The 21,284-nt window shown below is 36.9% G+C and overlaps 1 protein-coding gene and 2 long non-coding RNA genes across 4 annotated transcripts in view; 1 reads left to right on the forward strand and 2 right to left on the reverse strand.

Moving 5' to 3' along the window:
* LOC110066669 (uncharacterized) overlaps positions 1 to 609 on the reverse strand; it is a 10,797-nt gene extending 10,188 nt beyond the window's left edge. The window contains exon 1 of the mRNA XM_020773907.2: positions 1 to 609. This exon is cut by the window's left edge and continues 8 nt beyond it. Within this exon, the coding sequence (XP_020629566.2) occupies positions 1 to 218 (218 nt within the window). The 5' untranslated portion in view covers positions 219 to 609.
* Positions 610 to 6,796: 6,187 nt separating this feature from the next.
* LOC149111856 (uncharacterized) lies at positions 6,797 to 10,320 on the reverse strand. Its single transcript, XR_016207163.1, has 2 exons — positions 10,111 to 10,320; positions 6,797 to 9,625 (listed from the first exon to the last, which is right to left on the reverse strand). It is a non-coding gene; the product is annotated as an uncharacterized LOC149111856 (long non-coding RNA).
* A 66-nt stretch (positions 10,321 to 10,386) lies between these two features.
* Positions 10,387 to 18,818, forward strand: LOC149111857 (uncharacterized). 2 transcript variants are annotated; one of them, XR_016207161.1, is made up of 3 exons: positions 10,387 to 10,511; positions 11,224 to 18,175; positions 18,604 to 18,818. It is a non-coding gene; the product is annotated as an uncharacterized LOC149111857 (long non-coding RNA). The 2 variants fall into 2 exon arrangements; XR_016207162.1 differs by having other exon boundaries at positions 18,609 to 18,818.
* Positions 18,819 to 21,284: the final 2,466 nt, after the last annotated feature.

Genomic DNA, 21,284 nt, shown 5'->3' on the forward strand with positions numbered 1-21,284 from the left:
AAGCCGTCGTAGGAAATTTCTGTTCCGTTGCTGTATTTAATGACATGAGGTTCTCTACTTAGTAGCAAATTCCACTCCACCTTGATTACATTTGGACACTTGACAAAGTTGGCTTCATAATCTTCATAATATGCCAAGTCAGTGAAGTTTTTGGCTGAAACTAAATTCGACTGAAGCATCACCCAAAGGGAAATTACTGTAACTAGCCAATGGATCATAATGGATTTGCCTGAAATATAAAAGACCGTGTAATCTTAATCTTCTAGCAGGCTATCCAAGAAGAGTGCCAGGAAGACTCGAGCTTTGTGACTTTCCGATCTGTTTTACTCGGAATTTTGAGGATTAAGACGCCGTCCGCACCAAGCCTGCGGAATTTGAAAACGGCGGTTTCACTCTGAAACGCAGATAATTTACAGTTTGCTAATCGAAATATGGCGTGTTTTTATCGAGTTGTACTCGGAGACATTCGTGACCGTGAAAATTTGAGAGAATTCGAAAACGCTCGTTCTCGAGTTCCTAAACCTTTGCAGAAAAATTGAAAATTTTTGCCACTTTTAAGGAAGGATAATTTTCAACTTTTACCGTTACATAAATAAACTTGCCAGATTGCACTCCAGAATGAAAATCGTGCTCTTTCCTGCAATACGAAACTAACTCATATGTAAATTATGCACAATGCGATTAGAATTGAATATTCGTGCAGTAAATACAAATGCAATTATTTGACTATCTATCCCTTCTTCAACTAATTTTTAATTCGTTGCAATTGTGCTTAAAGGCGCACACGAAGCTTCGTAACTTCAATTGTAATATACGTATCAGATTTTGTTTTGGCAATTTACTTTGGTTAAGATGTTAGAGGTGAAGTCTCAGATAGAGCACAACAGAGAAACACAGTGATAAGCACTTTTAAAGTACTCCAGGCAATTAAAAAGCCACATTAATAGAAGCATGTCAATGACATTGTGTTTATGCAGAGCTGATTGGAATACCGGAATCTTTTAATAATTAAACGGAGACACGCCTGGACGTACGAGTAAGACTTCCAGCGCGGTTTTCTAAAAACGTGTTCCGCGTTAGCAGAAAAAAAAAATGTTTGCGAAGATACACCACTAAAACTTATTCCAGCACTTCCACTGTGGCAGCAAATTACTGTTTTTCTAACTATTTAGTTCTACTTTCAATTCAGAAAATGATACATATTTTTGTATCAAAATAAAGCAATAGAAAAACCACACACAGTTGTCTGGTGCCTTAATGGCTACTCTGTTAAAAGGACCGGGTCAGCGACATATCGGCCTTTAAGCTGTCATTTAATTACGTTACATTGTTCGCATGCAGGAGGGGCACGGAAACGCAGGGTTCATCAAAATAACGAAAAAAAAGGAATATTAATTTTCATCTTCCATTTCATAATCTAGGCTTTAATATGCCTGCGTTGTAATACGGAGAAGCAAATACTGGAGGCACCCTACCATGCGTACATCAAAAAGTCTTCAGCATTTGTATAAGTTCCCTTATTCCCAAAGTCTCCAGTTTATTAGTCTCGCACACGTGAAATCTCAGTACAATTAATTTCTACATAGAGAGAACAGAGTCGTGTAAATTTGAAATAACATTTCAATTTCACATTAACAACAAGCTCCAAATTCTAATGAGAGATCCAGACATTTCTATTCATATTAGCATCACAAAGAAACACCTGTGTTGTGAATTATTTCGCTGGACGGGATTTTGATATTTTTTTTTTTCTCCCGTTTTCGTGTATCGTAGATGCGCTTTGTACTGTTTGGTCAAGATATCAATATTGGATGAAGTACCGTGAAAACAATTTAGCCTAGAGCACGATAACATCACTAGATTACCAGTTTACCTAAAATTTGAAAAAGAAAGATACACATAAATAGATTTATTTGCCTCCGATGTTATAGAAACTCATTTATTTCCATACATTTATGATTCCTTGCTGTGTTACCTGTCAGTCTTGGTCTGACTGAAATGGCCTTCCTCCAAATGCTTTCTTTGAAATTTCTTCGATAAAAAACGCGGCACTTAAAAATAAATTAAAAACCGAGGGTCGTTTTATAAATTGAAGAGCACCGATCTTTACTACTTACCTTGGGTATAGTCTTCCTCAATGAATGCTGCGAGTAAATACACAGTCTTTCATAGTCATTTCACACGCGGGCTATAGACAAAATGTAAAACAGTCTGCCACCCTCTGTCGAGATTGCAAACAAGAACTCAGTGGTACATTAGGCACCTTTATCAGTTTTAAGCATAAATTATAATGAATTCAGGTGACTTTTTGGGTAAATATGGGAAAAGTAGCAGGCAACAGAACTGAGACAAACCTCACATCGGTATAGGTGAATCGAGTAAAAAGCGAGAGAAGTTGATACAAGGAAATGGCACATTCGCTGAATTCATTCAAAATGCATGTATCACTGGAAAATTGAATTATTTCAAAACTTACCGAAATTTGAAATTCCCTTTTTAATTAAATATCAAATTTCATTTAGTTTCACAGTGTAGGAGAAAAAAATTTCATATAAGGGCTAACATTTTTAAATAAGTCTGTACTTTCACATGTTCAATTCCTACACCGACGAAAAGGACTCTACAATTTACTCCGTGCAGTGTTGCGGAAACTAACAAGGTTGAACCTTTCGCATCCAGAACAGATCAAGTCTAAAGAAACGAACTCGTTCAAAGATGTTTGCTTGGTTGGCCGATGTAAACTAAATAGATAGTGCAGCAGCAGCAGCAACTATCAAATGCCTGTAACGAAAACAAATAAGCTGCACTGATAAAAAAGAAAAGTCTTTCTTTGTCTATCCATAAATTACCTTAAGCTTATGAGAAGGACATAACGACGCGAATTACGTTTTTTTGCTTTTTTTACGTCCACTAATTCCAAATGTATTGGAGCCTAAGCATAATTTTGGTGCTTACAGGGCCTTTGCCTGCAGACATGGAGGTTATGGATAATATATTCCACAATTTGTTTCGAATACAATTAAAACAAGAGCTTTCAATGAATATTGTATACAAGAGTGCACGTTCAGGCACCCTCAGAGCTCTAAGTGATATGATAATTTATATCACAGGCGGACTGGGCAAAATCAAAATAGTCAGCCTGAATGAAGTTTCCATCTAACTACTCAGTGGCACCGAAAGCACCCTTTCAAGCTCTTAGCAAGAAATATTTATTGTTATTGACTTAATGTCGCCTAAGGCACCAAAGCTTGGGTCGTGCTGAATCGGGTCGCAGCTTGGCTTCACGTCAAGTGTCTTTATCAGAACCCTTTTTATGATGTTTCCTAGCGGTACTGCGTGCTCTTACTTTAGAGTGTGCACCCTTACTGGGTCCCAGCCTACTATAAGTAAATCATGTTTGCATTTAGACAACTATTTACTTCCAGTCCTTAAAAAAAATAAGGCTACTGTCAAGTGGAGGAAAAACCGAGTAAATATTTATATATACCACCCATGGGGCAAAAAGTAGTTTGTCAAATCAATATAAAAATGGAAATTGCTTTATTCAGAAATATTTTTGCCATCCATTTATTGAGGCCAAAATTATTTATGTAAGTTACCAAATACAAGGACTGCACAACACTAAGATACTTAAATTTACTGCTATAGTAATGGGAAATAAATACAACATAACTTTATTTCTGAAACGATGTAGAGTGAGGGAAGGAAGAACCAGATATTCAGTTAGCCTAGTAAGTCTGCAATCCATGTTTGCACCCAATGAAAACCAGAAGCGGACTCCCTTTTTAATTATGGTTTTGTTGAAGCATATTCTGATGAACAGTCTCCTGCATGCAAGTCTCTTCTTGAAACAAATCTCAGCTTGACGAAGAAACAGCCATAACAAATTCTTGAATATGTTTATATTACCCTTTCCGGGGTTTCCTAGTATACAACGACGGTAAACAAATATGCAATTTAGTCAAACCAAAATTAAAACCTCCCATGATATTCAATAGTGGACCTTTTAATTCAAAACATGTCAGGCCGAAAAATGTTATCCATCACGAGTTTAACAAAGAAAAGAACGTCGTTTATATCAAACGTACGTAGTGCCGCACTGATGTCAAAAGAGGCTTTTATTTGTGGTCATTTTTTTGTTTGTTTCGTTATAGTTCGCCGTGGAAAGCCATTCGAGCAATGTGTTACCTGTTCTCCTAAGCTGACATTCTTTCTTCATAGAAACATCTGCCTCCTCCCCTTAAAAAAAAAGAAAAAACAAAAAAAAAAAAAAGGAAATAGCGACGAGAAGGGACGCCATTTGTTAGAGGCCAGTGGCGTTTATCGTGTTCCGGAATTATTTTGCATAAATTATTGGTAATTTTAGCTGATCGAAATCTACACATGCAGGCTACGAAATGGTAAACTATGGATGCCACCTCTTAGGTTTGTCTATATTCAGGACCGGTTGGCTTTTACTGGCTTGTCTGCAGTTAGCTTGCTTGCAGTTAGCTTTTATGCTGCTTTGCTTGCGGTTAGCTTCTATGCTGATTTGCTTCCGGTTAGCTTTCATTTGTCAGTTGGGGTACATGTATTACTATACAGTGTCTGGATTTAGGAAAGGTAAAGTCTGCATACGAACCAAGTGGAACATCAGACCGGAGCTTATCCCGGTTTCCGTAGCATGAAGCGACTAGGAGTATTTCTACTTCCCCTTGGATGGGATACTAGTCCACCGCAGGGAATGTTAGCTCCAGTATTAAATTCGCCGGTACTCATTTATACATCTGGATGAGAGAGGCACTGCTAGAGTAAAGTGGCTTGCCCAAGAACACAACACAATGTCCCCGACCAGGGCTCGAACCTGGATCGCTCGATCCGGAGACGAGTGCACTGACCATGTGGCCATCGGGCCTCCAACTTACCAAAAAGGTGTCAAAAATGGTGCAAAAATTTTTCGTCTGGTTGACGGTGACAGCGAACCACTGTAACTCAAGCTGTTCTCTAATCTTGAAAGACTTTCCAGATTTCTTTGGGATCACAGTTGGCGTTGTTGCTAGCACCTGAGCAGTCGACTGCGCAACGGGAGATGACGTTGGATCCAGATCAAAATCGGCACGTTGGAAAAACCATGTCACGGTGGTTTAACCAATCTTATAGACTTAAGCCACCATTGTAGAGGATGTCTTCCGCAAGAAGTCCACAGCAGAGAGAATTTCAACACGAGGAGTCGCCACTTATGAACTCTTGAAAGAACTAGACAACAACAGAATCTGAGAACTGCATATGCGAAGCTAAGGAGAAGTTGAGACGCCTGGAGTAAAAGGAGGAAGCTTAATTCTGGACTAATTTTGGAAAGAGAATATAGCATGTCCAAAGCCTAACACTAGCAGAACCAACCTCTCGAAGGGTATGAGCAGCTAGTGACAAGGAAACCACGAAAGGAAACCAGCCAGTGTCAATGCCCGTGTCATTAAACAAAACGTGCTAATCAGATCGAACCAAACTAGGGTCGAAATTATCCGACGAAAAAAAAAAGATCCCTAGCCTGGTTGCATGCAATCTTGTGCCACATTTGTTCCAATGATTTGGCGTACGTGCAGATGCAGAAAACTAACCCAGATTTTTGTGGCACGCGCTGCAAGTTCGCCGCGGTGAACCATAACAAAACAAACAAAACATTGACCACAAAAAAATCTTTTTTTTGACATCAGTGAGGCACTGCGCACGTTTGTCTAAACGGAGTTCTTTTCTTTGCTAAACTTTTGATGGAAAGCAACTGAAAATTAGCACCCAGTGCCATAGTGCCAAGTTGATTTACGATTGATTCAATTATTGAGAAACAGGATGGTTTCTTGCAAGAAGAATTAAAAATGGTCGCATTTTCAAACACGAAAGTGAGTTTCTTGGCAGTACTCGCCATTTCAATTAAGTCTTGAAAACGACTTCTATGAAAATGGGCGACCAAACGGAGATTCCTAAAATTCCCCACTGGTCAGTTAAAATGTAATTTGTGATAATCGGTATTGCCATAAATTAATATTTTGCCGACACTGAACAGAGAACTGGGTGCGAACGTTGGTAAGTACGTTTACAAACAGCTAGAGAACTGAGGTTGAGAAACTCGTGACATTCTGAGGTCAGCCTCGCCATGATAGCAACCTCGGATGAGGCCCATTTTTGGTTCTAGTGTTCTGTAAAAAGTGTTATCTAATTTACCTTTCACTCTGTTGTTGATATAATAACCTTAAAACCCCCAAGTTAGCGCCACCGTAATTGGTCGGGGGTACACGCTCGCTATTTTTCCTTGTTAGGCTTTTGGGATTTACGTGTCCGGCTTTGGCGCATGTAGGATGTTATTTGATATATCTTTTACCCACTTTGATGTAACCTTACTGTGTTAATTAAAACATCTTGGGCCTGGCTGACCATCGCGCCCATGCCTCGTAACTTTTGAACGTGTTCGGCTGTGTAGTGAAGGCAAAATTGGCATCCCTTACCAAACCTAACACTATTTTAAATGTATTTAAATACTATTTTTAAAAACTGTTTTAAACCTATTTTATGAAATAGATTAAAAACAGGGCGAAAAGTGTATTTTTAACGTAGTTTTCGACTGCTTTTAATGGTGTTTAAACCTGTTTAAAACACTATTGAAACAAAGTTTGAAATGTATTTTGAAAAGCTTTTAAAAATACAGTTAAAATTCCAAAACTCGAAATCCTTTGCTAAGTTTAAAAATATAATTAAAATAGTCTGTAACTACTTTAAAAATCTCTCGACGAACACAGCATTCGGAATAAAAACAGGGCACAAATCGTTTTAAAAACAGCTTTTAATCTGCAAGACTATTTTTAAACTAGTTTAAATGACAATTTTAAAAGTATTTTGTACAAAATAGGTTTAAAATAGGTGCAAAATTATATTTTTAACATATTTTTCGACTGATTTTAAAGGTGTTAAAACCTGTTTAAAACACTATTGAAATCCACTGTCTCAAAACATATTTCAATAGTACTTTAAACAGTTTAAAAATTAAAGTGGATCATACATGAAAACAAATATATCAAATACAATATAAATATATGAAAATAGCTTTAAAATAGTTTAGAAATGGCATACAGTAATATAGTATAAAACAGCATAAAAATAGCACAAAATAGTATAAAAACAGTATGAAAATACTGTACAAATAGTATAAAAATAGTATTAAAATAGTTCAAAAATAGTGTCAAAACAGCATAACAATAGTGCCAAAAAAATCTTAAACTTACATGTAACTTTGCTCTAGCTGTGAACAACACATGACATGCTAGAAGTAAGTGTAGGGTAAACTCAAGCTTGATGGGGGTGCTTGGCTCTACTTCTTTCTTTACTTGTATAATCAATGCATGTAGTTCTACACTTACTGTATCTGTATATGAAAAGCTGTAATAACACTTGAGCCTGCGATATTTTTTTTGTCTACTGTACATGTATAAAAGGCTAAAAGTTACTACAGTTTTAAAAACCAAAACATTTTTGAGTGTACGGCCATCATCAGTGGTACATAGTTTCTTTGTTAAGAAGAATTGCAAACAATGTAAAGGAGTCAAAGGAACATGCATGTATCAATACCAATTGAGAACTTGAGGCTAAGGGTCCATTACTTAGTATAAAACATCTTCTATATCACTCATTTTAAGACTAAATACAGGTTATTTACTTGTACTGGTATGCTATGTCTGCAGGGCTGTCATTAAGGGTTGTAAGCCGTAACACCTGTTATGGCTGAGTATGCTTGATTTTCCCTTGATGCTACAGGTGAAATTCCCTGTTGTTTAGAGAAATCACCCACAAAGTAACAAATTTGCTATGGGTGTGGAGAATAAGGCTACAGGTGACTAAAAAATTAATGACAACCCTGGTCTGTACATGGGAACTATATACATTGTAAACGTACATGCAGTACATGCATCAATCACTTCTAATCAAGGGAACCCTTAGGCCAATTTAGAGGGTACAACTCATTATGTGTGACTTTTGTAAATTTAGTAGGTGATGATCATGTTGTGCAAAGGTTTTGTTCATCTTTCATCACTGAGCAATGTCTGAGGCTGCAACTAAATCCTGCATCATTTATGTGGTCCATGTTACAGTTGCAAGCAAGTTGTGGGTTTGATTTTGAGTCATGGACTTGTTTTATGTGATTGTACATGTACAAGTGCATGTAGCAATTAAAGCTGTACCATCTTACTGGGCCTACAGATATTCAGACTATGAGTAGTCCCGGCCTCTTTCGCTTAGTCTATTGTGTGTGATGCAAATGAAAACAGCGAGAAAAATATGATTTTCTTTTGTGTCACGCATGATACATAGACTAAGGGCCTCTTCGTATGAGCGAGGTAACTGGCCAAGTGCTGTGTTGCAAAAGCGAAGCTATTTTGCCTAAAAAGTTTCGTCCTGGTTACCCGGGCTGGAGCGTTCATATGGGAAAATTTTCATCCTGGTCACTGAGATCTTGGACGCAAAAACTGAGATCTCAGTAACCGGGCCAGCCTGGCTTCTCATACATATATGAACACATCAAAATTTTTACGAAGGAAAGAGTGGCCAGGTGAGATCTCAGAAAATGAGCCAGGCTGGTTGACCGGGCTCATATGAAGAGGCCCTAAGCCAAAGAGGGAATACTTGTAGTCTTTGCAAGCAGGGCAGGGAAAAACCACATCCCATTGCCTGGGGCAAGTAAATTTTGCTCTTGGGCAAGTGAAAATGGAAGTTTGGAGGTCTGGTCAGGTGGGCAAGTAAAATTAGCCTCAGTACATATAATCTTGTGAATGATAATTTCCAATCAAAGCCTATTTCAAAACTTAAGACTGCAAGATGAGCAAAACAGTGAGTTGAAAGCATGGATTAATTTAAAATCCAAGCATACTTTGTACCTGACACAACAATTGTCACTGTTGGTAGTTTCTTTCACCTAGTTTCATAGTGCCAGTAAACTCATTTTGTTATAGTCTATCACTGAATATAGACAGCAACTAGTAAATGATGTAGTTGATAAGGCATGAACCCTACATGCCCATTGGGCATTAGTAATATTTTAGTGGAGCCAACTGAAAACTAAAATATACTGGCCCACTGGGCAGCTAGATTTCATTTTTTTTTTCTGGCCCTGGCAAGATGAAGCTTAAAAAACCAAAACCACTTGCAGTAAGTTATAGGGAACCCAAGCTGTCACAAGTCAAGGTCATGTGCAATTTGAGGTAAAGTTTTACAAAGACCACAGTATTCAATCATGAAAGAATTAATTAATACATACCATGTTCCCCTTGAAATAAAACTTTGTAGCCGCAGTGTATGTAATATATGATCGATAATATTATTATTTACAAGTTAACAAAAATTATCCCATCAAGTTGTAAGGTTCATTCATTTCCAACAAGAAACAACTGTACTTTCACTGATGTGGCATGACTGTAGTAGCTACATATAGCTTCCTTTCTAACCCTAAATTTAGTTATTTCCTCCTTTAAAAATTTACCAATGATTGCAGAATTGCAGCAATAACTTTGTAACCAGAAGGCAGTTGAAAGACCCCTATCAAACTCACAGAGACTTTGGCCCTAACAGGGCAGCACCACTCTCCATCTCCTGTTTCTCAAAGCTGAAAATAAAAACAAAATTATTTACTTCATTGTTTAGTTATTGCAGGGTTTAATATTTTAGCCTCCATGTATGTTTTGTTATCATGTTAAGTCTATAAAGTTGCCTTTCCACTTGAAGAAAAACAAACTGTTTGATTCAACTTCCACAGCTCGCACTTTAATTTCCCTACGAAGAGATCGATCAGTTTATGCCATGTCAAGATAGTAAAATGATCACAATGGATGAGTAATTTACGGCTGCACAAAAATGGCATACACAGTTGCAAACATGTAACTGCCATATAACCGATCATACATGTATATAGAACAGTACCTAATTATGTAGACTGGACGAAGAACAATTCAAAATTCAGATCTATGTTTCACAGGCAATCATCTAATTCGATAAAACAGCTGATGTGGTTACAGATATGTTACATGTATTTACATGTGCATGCATCTTTTCGAATGAAAGACACACCAAGACAGAAGATGGTCGGCTTACCTCCATTTCCTTGAGACATTACCAAGTTGAAGTCTATCAGAAAGATAAATCATGGTCGCTGCACCCACGAGTCATATGATTCGGTTCGGTCCCTTAACTTTTCGTCCAGTAAAAGGTAAAAAAACAAACAAATGAACTGTTGCACTGGTTTTAAACGACTGGAACGAAACCTCCGTTTTACACAGTAATTTTGAAATGGAAACAAGTCACGTGGTCATTCACATGATGTTTCATGCAATCACAGCTGACCAAAATGCTCGCATCAGAGTATTGCAGCGGCGGGTCAGCGGAAAATCGACCGGAAAATCCGTTTGCGCCAAAAGTTACGACCGCCAAAACGAAGCAAGAGGATCGCATCGATCGCCACATTGGATATAGTTCTTAGCCCAGGATTTTTAACGGTACGGTATCTGTTTATTTTATCTGCTTAAACTTCATTTTTTTGTTTACAACCCTCGTAACTTTTTGAAGCGTATTCTCAGGTATTTTACATTGACACATACGCGGGTAATGCTTGGCGATTTCTTGGTTGGATGCGCCAAATGTTTATTCATAAAAGAAGCTTTCTCTTAGATGCATGGCTTTGCTCCAGACGTAACTAATCACGTACCAAATGGAACGTTCGATTAAACGAACTTTATCGAAATCAATCGAACTTAATCGAACGATTGGGTCCGAACACTCGAAGAACAAAATTGGGACATTCGAATGAATGGAATCGCACTTTGTTGTCGTGAAAGAATGTGTTGTACACATGTTCATGTATTGAGTAATTGCATGCTATAACACATGAAATCCAAGCCTGCCATGGACAGTCGAATCCTTGCATTTTGGTTGCGACTTTAGGTGTCACTCAACCTGTATTCGTCCTATTGTTTCTATCGTTAATTTTACTTTAATTATTTTCATTCTTCTCTATTATGGGTGTAGATTTCTTGGCAAAAATGATATTCACACAAAGGGGCTCTGGAAAATGGTTGAAGGGCCTAGTGATAGGGACTTCTCCCCATGCACATGTTAGTTTTGACCTTCAGTGGGGGATAGACAAGCATTCAGTGTAGTTCAAATTCAACAAATTTTTGATTAGATGAATGCACTATATTTATGTGGCAGGTTGATATATTTCCAAAAAATATGGCTAAGCACAACCAAGGTTCAGGAAGAAGAAATTACCTGGCAAGAAGAAGAAAAAATAATGAAAGACAAGAGGACAAAGTAATAAGAGAAGGATGAAAACACAGAAAACTACATGTAGCTGAAGTATTTCATTCTTTGCAAGAAACTGAAGCAGATGAAACAATTAAGTTGGGAAAGATTTGCGGAACCAGTGTGATTTACCACCAAGGCATTTTTATGTGGTCCAGTGAGGGTTCTTTATTCGCTTTTGCTTGTAACATTTTCAAGAAACAGAGTAAATTTAACCAGTTACAGAATAGCCCACTAGGACATGAATGAATGGGTAAGTGGATAATGCAGTTGATTCATGTACATAATTAATAATGAAATGTTCCAAGTCTTGGTTCAGTAGTTGTTGTTCGCGAGATCTTGAAGCTTGTGCTCTAGTTTGCAAGATGGCATCCAAGCAAATGCGCAAAGGCCTCTAGGTGTTCTGAAATGTTATTGTTGACAACTGAAAAATAAAACTTTTTATCATTTGGTGCATTTTGTCTTCCTTTTTATTGGCTGAGAGCCCACCAAGTGACGTGTAAATAACTGCCTACAAATAATGATCTGCTCATGCATAGTGCCGTGTAAATGTGTTTGCTGCAAATAATATTAAATTTTCCTCTCATGCGTAATTGAAACCAAGCTCTCAGGTGAAATAATTTAAATGGCAGATCGCTTTGCTGAGCTGTCAGAGAGTGATTTAAATGTGAAACCAAACTGGGTGGTCACAGATCAATTATTTGCCTCAGCCTTCAGCTTCGGGAAATAATTGATCTGCTTGCCGCTGACAAATCATGATATTTTGCTCAACCTCATCCAATAATAATTATTATTCACAGTTATTGTGGAACCGGCGCTTTTTGCCAGCTTGCTGTGATGTTAGTAGTGAATGCCTCTTGTTAACAGATCAGAGCACAGACTCTCATAATATTAGCCTGGTCACAGCATCTGTCATTGAAACCAACCACTAAATTCAACATAAGTCTGCTCATAACAGACTGGAACAACAACTTTTATCATTAACAACTGTTTAGACAAAAAAAAAATGGATTTCCTACATTGTTAACAATAATGACTAAACTGTTGTACACAAATATTAGTTCAAACCACTTTTGACTTCAAAATTAAATGACTGTCAAATCTGGAAAACTGTAACTGCTCATATGGGAAACAGGAAAAAAAGAATTGTTTGAGAGAACAAAAAAAAAGGAATTTGGTTGTGAGATCTTGATTTTGGTGTACTTTGTGAGTGACAGCACTTTTGCAAGATCTTGAAGCATGTATACCATGATGAGGGACCACAATAAATAACTGGCTGATTACTACAAGCAATTTTCTTTTTCATATTCAGTGGTTGTCATTTCTTGTGATTTGTTTTGAGATCTTTCACGTGCACACTGTGAGTGGGACACTTTCTGCCAAAATTACATGTATGTAAATTATGTAATCTTGAAGCACATACATGATGACTGACCACAATCAATAATTTGCTAATTACTGCAAGCTAGTTACATGTACCTTGAAATTTTCTTTTTAATATTGAGTAGACGTGATTTTTTTGTGATTTGATTGTGAGATCTTAATTCTGGTCTACTTTGCCATTAGGAGTAGCCCCAATCAGTAATAAGTAATGTCAACCAATTACTTGGATCAATTTTCCTTGAGTTATTAGTTGCTGCTTTCAGAGATTTGATTGCTCCTGGTAAATTTTTAAAGTGATGACACTTTTGATAGAACTTATATATTGTGCATGTACATGCGGCTTAGCACATGCTCTCAACCTGAACCTCACTTGTGAACAAACATGGCATCTGTGACCATGTCCTTTTAGAGAAGACTGGGATTTACTTTAACGCCTGTCGAAAAACTCCTCTGGGAAGTCCTGGAGTTGTTCAGTCTTTGCCTGCCATTTTGGTTATAAACAGTGCTTGATACTTCGAAAAAAAAGAAAGACAGGAATACATGTACATGCAGGGCGGCAAGAGAGTGCTATTTTGCGAAAAGGTTTGTTTGTCCACAGATTCATGTTTTTGGCTTGGCTAAATTTTTGATTGATTTTGATATTGAGAGAGTCTTAAAAGCTTACACACTAAAGCAGTTTTCAAAAAGGGGATGCAAATTATGTTGATTGAATTATAAATTTCCATTGGGCTAGATTTATAAATAGTGCAAAAATAGTGTATTTAAAATCTGTTTTTAAGATAGACATTATTGTCATTATTTAAAACTACTATTTAAATAGTATACTCGCCTGATTAAAACTTAAAATATGTTTAAAACAGACTGTTTTGGTTGTATTTTAAAGCTTATAATATGAATTGCTATCTCAAATAGGTTTTAAACTTCCTATTTAAAACATATTTTATGTTCTTGGCATGTCAACTACATTTTAAATATCCTATTTAAAGACTATTTTAACACTGAAAATTTGTAAAATACTTTTTAAACCTACGGCCATTGCCAACATAACTTTCAAAACAGGGTTTAACTAGAATTTTTAAACTGTTTGAACGAAATTTTTGTGGCCATAGTATTAAAATAGATTTTAAATCCCCTATTTAAACCCTGTTTTGAGCTCAAACTACGTTAAAAACAGAGTGAAAATCATTCCAATATCATGAAGTAGGTTTTAACTATACTTGAAATACATTACAAACAAGAAGCAAAATTTTGAATTTTGTACAAAATAGCACAAAAATACCCTATAGTGACTTCAAAATACTGTTTAAATCGTCAAAATACGTTCAAAACAGTTTAAAATCAGTTTAAAAATACAGCTGTTTTGGTAAGGGATTGTATCTGTCGCAACGAGTAAGAAATATTTGAAATTGGTTTTAATTGCAAGGTGGTTATTACCGGGTAATTCATTTTGGTTCGCCTACAAACACTGTAAACTGACATACAAGAGTGCAGAAGGACTCAAAGGAACAAATAACTACTAGAAGTACATGGCTACTTCAGCGTAAGATAATGGACTTCCGGAACCTCAGTGTCCTAAAGACTTATTTAGCATCCGCAGCACGCCGTTCAATGTAAGAGATTCTGAGATCAAACGAGACTTTTAACGCCTTCCAAACTAAAATGTGGTGTTCCAATTTGATAAAATTCAGAGTAAATACTACGAACCATTCCAAAAATGGCTACTTTTTCGGTGTAAAATAGAAACCTGTCTCAGAGAAAAGTGATTTATACGTTGCAGTCTTGAAAGTTCCATTGGAAATGAGTGCAAAATTGACCTAAAGTGAAACGTAGAGCTTAGACGGAAATCCATTATTGCCATTTAATTCCAAAGACGATTTTTGCAATACACTAAGAATCTTAAACTGTTTTTAAAACTCAGAGGAAAAGTTTCCCAGTTTGGAAGGAATGAAAAAATTCTTTCAAGCAATATCCTATTCTTTATTTGAGTTGAAATGTAATGTTTAAGTCACGCATAAGAAACCGAGTGATTTCTTGCATTTCTTGTCTCGAGAGGTATCTCCATAGAAAACGATTCAAAATTTCTGATCCCCCAAACAACACAAGACAGGATTCAAAATTTCTGATCCCCCAAAGAACACTAGAAAAGGTTCAGAATTTCTGATCTCCCAAAGAAAATTAGAAAAGGTTCAGAATTTCTCAGATCCCCCAAAGAACACCAGAAAGGGTTCAGAATTTCTGATCCCCCAAAGAACACTAGAAAGGGTTGAGAATTTCTGATCCCCCAAAGAACACAGGAGAAGATTCGGAATTTCTGATCCCCTGCAAAGCCAGTGTTACATCCAATGTAGCCACATTAAATCATAACATTGAAGACAGGGTTTAGATCTTACTGCCTGCCTGAACAATGTCTAATCAAAATATTTTTCCTTGATAACAACATTCAATTAGAAATTTTATACAAATATAGCATAATTCTTAACAGATTCCACACACTCAGATTATACTGAGAGAGTGATGAAGAACAAGTTTCTTCACAGCAGTCTATTAATATTAGTAACTGTAAACATCACACATTGTATTACAATGATCTATGCACTTAAAATCACAGTGGCTGTAAGTTTAAAAAAACAATAGCAAACAGTACCTAAGAGGATAGGAAAGTTCAGAATTGACCAAAACAGTAAGATTACTCAAACTGCACAACTGTAGGCATAAATGCAGACTCCTCTTTCTCAGTCAGAATTAGCCCAGCTTATGTGAAGGAAAAATTTCTAACAATTTCTGTTTAACATGGAAACAAGGCACCTGACTGTTATATAACAAACAGAGTGTTCAGGAACACTACAGCACATTACAGGGATGACAATTAAAGACTGCAATTTACATGATTGTACATTTAAATTTGCAGTTGATACATTTAAGTGGGTCAATGTATTCTACATACATGTATACAGTGTCCTCCAAAAACCTGTTGTCATATAGCAGAGGCCACGGACTTAAGCTTTGCCCAACACGTTTTTTCATCTTCAATCTAACTTTTTGAGTGTGCTACCAGTTCATTCACACTTCAGTTAAGCAACCAGTTTAACCATGCTCAAAGGAGAAGAGTATGGGCAAAATTGTTTTTATAAAGACCTGACAGATATGGATGCAAGTATTGTAGCTAATGCTACAAACAATTCTATTCTTTCTTTTTTAATTTGGCATACTCATCTTGGAGATGTTTCCTGGTAGCTGGAAATAGTTTGCTGTCCTCAGTTAAAGAAGCCCTCCCAAAAACGATCATATCTAATAACTAGTTTATTACTAACTTGATGCTACTTGCAACTATCTCATTCCTGGTTGACGGATGAAAATCTCTATCTTTTTTCTATCCAAGAGGTTTTGTAGATAGAGCATAGCTATCTTTGGCATGGCTTAAAGCTAACTAATATCTATCCATCAGATAGTTAGGCAATAGATAGACTAGCTAAAAACTAGCTTCCTGTGTAGATAGTCAACAGGTACTTAGATGGCCTATCTATCCACTAACTTGTCTATCCAAAAACCACCACTAATGTAGTAAGCCAAAACCTAGGCTATCTGAAGATTAGTCCTTATATTGAACAATAAAACAGTATCCTATCTGAAACTTACCTCTGCTGTAGTTGGTAAAAAAGATAGCCTATCTGAAAACTACCCATCACTCATATCGCACTGTGATAACCTACCCAAAAGCTATCTTAGCCAGAGATAGTAAAAAGATAGCAGCCAATCTAAAAATTATCCATCACTCATGTACATGTACATGTAGCACTTTAATATTAACCTACCCAAAAGCTTTCTTAGTCACAGGTGGTGAAAATATACCTAACTATTGAAAACTCTTCATTACTCATTTTATACGGAACTTTGATAACTGCTCTTCAAATCCTAAACCTAAGTGAAATCTCTGTATTTACACAGAAAAATGTATAAATAACTCATAGCATTATCAAAACCTGCTACAGTTGTACATTAAAATTAAATACCAAAAACCAGGCACATCCAGATGCAAAAGGAGGACAAAATCTGGCTGGAAATGAGTTTCCATTATGTTGTGATTTATTACAAAACATACTTAAATTTAACATATATCTTTCTAAAATCCTGTTTGAAACACTTCTAAATTGGAGTCTAGTAAATGTTTACATTCTTCAGTAAATTTTCATGAAATGTAAACAGATTTCATGACTGGAAAAGCACAAAATATTCTTGACATGAATTTCAAATTTCAATTACATTAATTTCTTCATGAAAGTATTTTTTTCAATTAATTTTATCCATGAATCATGGGTTTTTCAAATTATGGTAAGACTTATGTACAAAGTTCTGGAAGTGGTTAAAAGTAATTTTCCGTAACCTAGCTGTGAATTATATCTGCTGTTCTAAATAACCTCTCTTTGCATAACAAAATGCCAAATTATAAAGAACCTTTGAAACACTGCCCAATTAAAGAGAACTTCAACCACCCTAATGAAAATAACATCAGTCTTTTGCAACTCAAGTAATAAGTGGCAAACAAAAGGTCGTGATAATGTAATATGCACATCTAACATAACCTCAAGAGCACCACCATCAACCTGAAAATCAAAAAGGCGAAGGATGTTGCTTTTTGATATCTTGTGTTTTAGGTGTTGTATAATACATACATGTATGCCCACTTGATCCTAGACAAGATATACACTAGCTATATGAAGTATATGTAAACCACATGAGAGAGCTCACATTTATTGCACTTATTGTACTTTTACAATGAATGATTTTCCCAACACGAAATTGTTCGTATATTGTTGTGTTGAATGCGGTTGCTTTCATAACTCCTTTAGCAAATGAACATTTGCATTCACGAAATCAACAAGACTTAACAGTGTGTTAAAGCATCTGCATCCTCTGTAATCTTCCACGATCAATTAACCCGGTCAGAACGTTTCCAGTATTTCAAGAACCTTCACAAATTATGCAAGAAAATCAGTTTACCTTGGAAAGCTGCAGGAACCATAAGTTTTTTGTAAACCTGACGAGTGTAAGAGAAACCGCCAGCTGCTGGCAAATAGTTTGATTGCCACACTGTTTTGCCAACGAACGTTCATACTTTTCCACCTTTACTGGGATTTGACTCAACTGGAACAACAACGGACGTCTGTAAACAATTTGTGACTGCTTTCCAACGTAGAACAAGGCTATAAAATAACACAGAGCTTTGTTATCGAATCCTAACAACATTGACCACGACCTTTCCCCGCCATTTTAGTGTTTTCGTCCGATCCCATAATCCTTCGGTGAATCTGATAAATGAATACTTTTGACCAGCAGGTTCCCTTTCCAAAGGAGTCGGTTATTTGCGCGTAATTTGGAATCCAACACTGTCAATAGCAGCAAGAAGCATGGAATGATTTGTCCAAGTTCAAATGAGTATCTTGATTGCTTCGATGAAAGAAAGGCAAGTCGCAGAAAAGTAAGTGTATCATAATTGTTGTTCAACATTACAGCTAGCTGCTCAATCTTTGAATCGAAATCAATGTTGTGGCTGAAGAAATGTCGTTGTTATATTTATTTTGCGATCACTGAAGCATAAGGAAGCATAAGGTTTGTTCTCCTGATTTTATTAGCACCCGTAACGAAGAAAGTATTCGCACGCATTTCCTATGTATGAAATGCTTGCATAATAGCTTGTTAGTGTGCTTTTTGAAGAGGTAACTTAAAGTTTACACTGAATTGATTTGAAGCTACAGATCACACTCGATACACTTCACTCCCGCATTGCCTACATACTGTTCATTATTCTTTACAAAAGAATACACTCCCGATCAATTGATTAATGAAAAACAATGTTAATTCTATCGCTATTTATAAAAATATTTAGCTTCTATTGTTTCATTGCAGAGCAGAGGGAAAAAAAAGGCAAGAATAGCGGCCGTCAATCCGAAACGAACACATTAAAGCAGAAAACGGAGGTGGCGCAGACGGCAGCTGAGTACTGATTGAAATTCTTGTTATCTTTGATGTGAACTTTAAATAACAGCTTGTAATTCTGGAGCCTAAATTTTCATCTTTTTGAATTGAAATAAAACCTTTCACTGTCCGGCATGAAACTGCAATTTTTGTCTCTATCCTTTGGCGTGGTTTCAAATCGTTATTAATAATGACCTATCTGTGAATATTTCATTTGTGTACTTTTCTGATGCCCTTTGCTCTGTGATCCATTTTGTCTGTAATGTGCTTAAAGTTACTATCCAATCGTTACTTTTTAGCTATCAGACATTCTTGTGAATTATAAATAGACGGCTATTTCTGTCCTGTCACCTGATAAGGGGGATCAGAAATTCTGAATCCTTTTAAGAATTATGGGTAGATGACCGTTTTGTTCTGATAAGTTATGCACTGGGGGATCAGAATTTTTAAATCCCTTTAAGTCATGTGGGATCAGAAATTCTGAATTGTTGTAGAATTATAAATCAACAGCTCTTTCTATCATGTTAGCAGATTTGGTGGGGGAGGGGGATCAGAAATTCGCAATACTTTTAGAACCATGAAGAGATAGCCGTTTTTGACCCGTGAGGTGATGGGGATCAGAAATTCTGAATGCATTTAGAATTATAAGTAGATGACTGTTTTGCTCTGACGGGTTGTGGAGTGGGGATCAGTTTTCAATCTATCAAAGCCTTGGGTGATCAGAAATTCTGAATCCTTTTAGAATCATAGATAGATGACCGTTTTATTCTGATAAGTTGTGGGCCGGGAGATCAGAAAATCTGAATCTCTCAAAAAACGAAAGCGCGATGGGTGTACGATCCTCTTTACATTAAATTGTACATTTTGGTGAAATTGGATGTATTGTCCCTGGCGGACTCAACTGAACACTTCTTTTTCTCCTTCCAATAAGCCACAACCTTTCGGAAACACAAACTTTTTCGGTATCAAATACCAGTACCCTTCGGAACTTTTCCAAATTGGAATGCCACATTTTAGTTTGGAAGGCGTTTTTTCCAAACCGAGCTCAAACTACTGCAAGCGTGGCTTTGGTTATAGCGGGGCACTATCAAGGAATAGCCTACCCATCAATTTACGGAAATTAGAGAGGGTCCACAATAGGGTTCTCAGATCCCGCTTTCCCGCCAATTTTTTCCTGTTAATCCCGCCATCCCGCCCTTTTTTGGCTGGAAATCCCGATCCCGCCCACTTTTTAAAGACGTTTCTGCGTTAATTATTAATTTGTTACTTTAATAATTACTTTAATAATTAACACAGAAACTTTTTAAAAATACATATCGCGTAAAAGGTCACAAAAGAATTCGACGGGTAGCAGATAAGTTAACACAAATGATTACAACGTTTGTTTCTGTCACGGTTTCCTGTTTTGTTTTCTTTTATCCACGTATCAGTGAAAGAAAAAGATTGTTCGTTCCCATATTCAAGAACTGGCCCGTAAACACACTGGACAATATCTTCCAAAGCTTTCAGTCTTCCCTTTCCTTGAAATCGTGCCTCAGAACTTTTCTTTTTGAATGAAGGCATTCCTGTTCGCACATCCTTTTCACAAATATATATATGGTGACGCAATTCGTCACGTTCGGTAAATCACTATCATCGCCATTCAGTGTGGCCATCCTGGCCGAAACAAGCCAAGCGCTCTGGAAAAGGTCGAAAGACTAGAAAAACAGGAAAGGATCGGGGGGCCAAGATTAAAGACGCAAGCGTCGAAACTGTCGGAAATGGACAGGTGTCATTAGAATCCCTTATCCCGCTCTGTTCCGCTTGCGAATCCCACATCCCAACCCCATAAAAACACGAAGTCCCGCTCCCGCTCGTTATTGTAATTCCCGCTTCCCGCTCCTGTTTTCAGCTCAAATTCCAAAGATCAAAAAAAGCCAAATTCCGCATCCCGCCGAACCTATTGGGGACCCTCATTAGACTCTCTTGGACGCTTTATGTGGGAAATTGACTGATTTTACAGCAACTGTCAGTCAAGCTCCTTTACGACAATCTTGTTAAACTGTTGCTATAATTGAACTTTTTTTAAAATTTTAATTAATCACTGAAGATTTTACCGTGTTGAAATAAATAAAGTATGTAAGAGAGGATGTTTATGCTCCCTTAGTGATCCCTAAAACTAGTTATTACTATGAAAACGGAATGCGAGAATCTTTGTTGTCAGTATTTACGCGCCGGAAAGTTTTCCCCTCTCATTGCATTTTGTAATTTATTTTGTTGTTTCTTTTTAAGTTATATATTTTTAGGGGAGAGGCGGATGTACAGGTCAGGGCTATCATTCTTTTGGTCTCTCGTCAACTGACTTTGTTATGACGACAAAGCAAAAGAATGGCTCCCCACGCAGACCAAATCCTTTTGCCGCCGCTGTTGCTTGGGGAGGGTCGGACCACGCAGACTTGCTATCGAGTTGATGTGACGCCAAGCCACAAGAATGTCACACAAGAAAATCTAGACTTTTTTAGCTTTTATCTTTCTTTTATCTTTTATCTTTGCGGGATCTCAAATTGCTCTGCAGTTGCCTAGACGTTACCAAAATCGCACTTGGAACAAACGTCGGCCGCCAAATATATACT

The sequence above is a fragment of the Orbicella faveolata genome, unplaced genomic scaffold (genome assembly GCF_042242905.1).
Source record: "Orbicella faveolata isolate gen_17 unplaced genomic scaffold, um_ofav_v1 contig_2, whole genome shotgun sequence".
Classification (NCBI taxonomy): Eukaryota; Metazoa; Cnidaria; class Anthozoa; order Scleractinia; family Merulinidae; genus Orbicella; species Orbicella faveolata.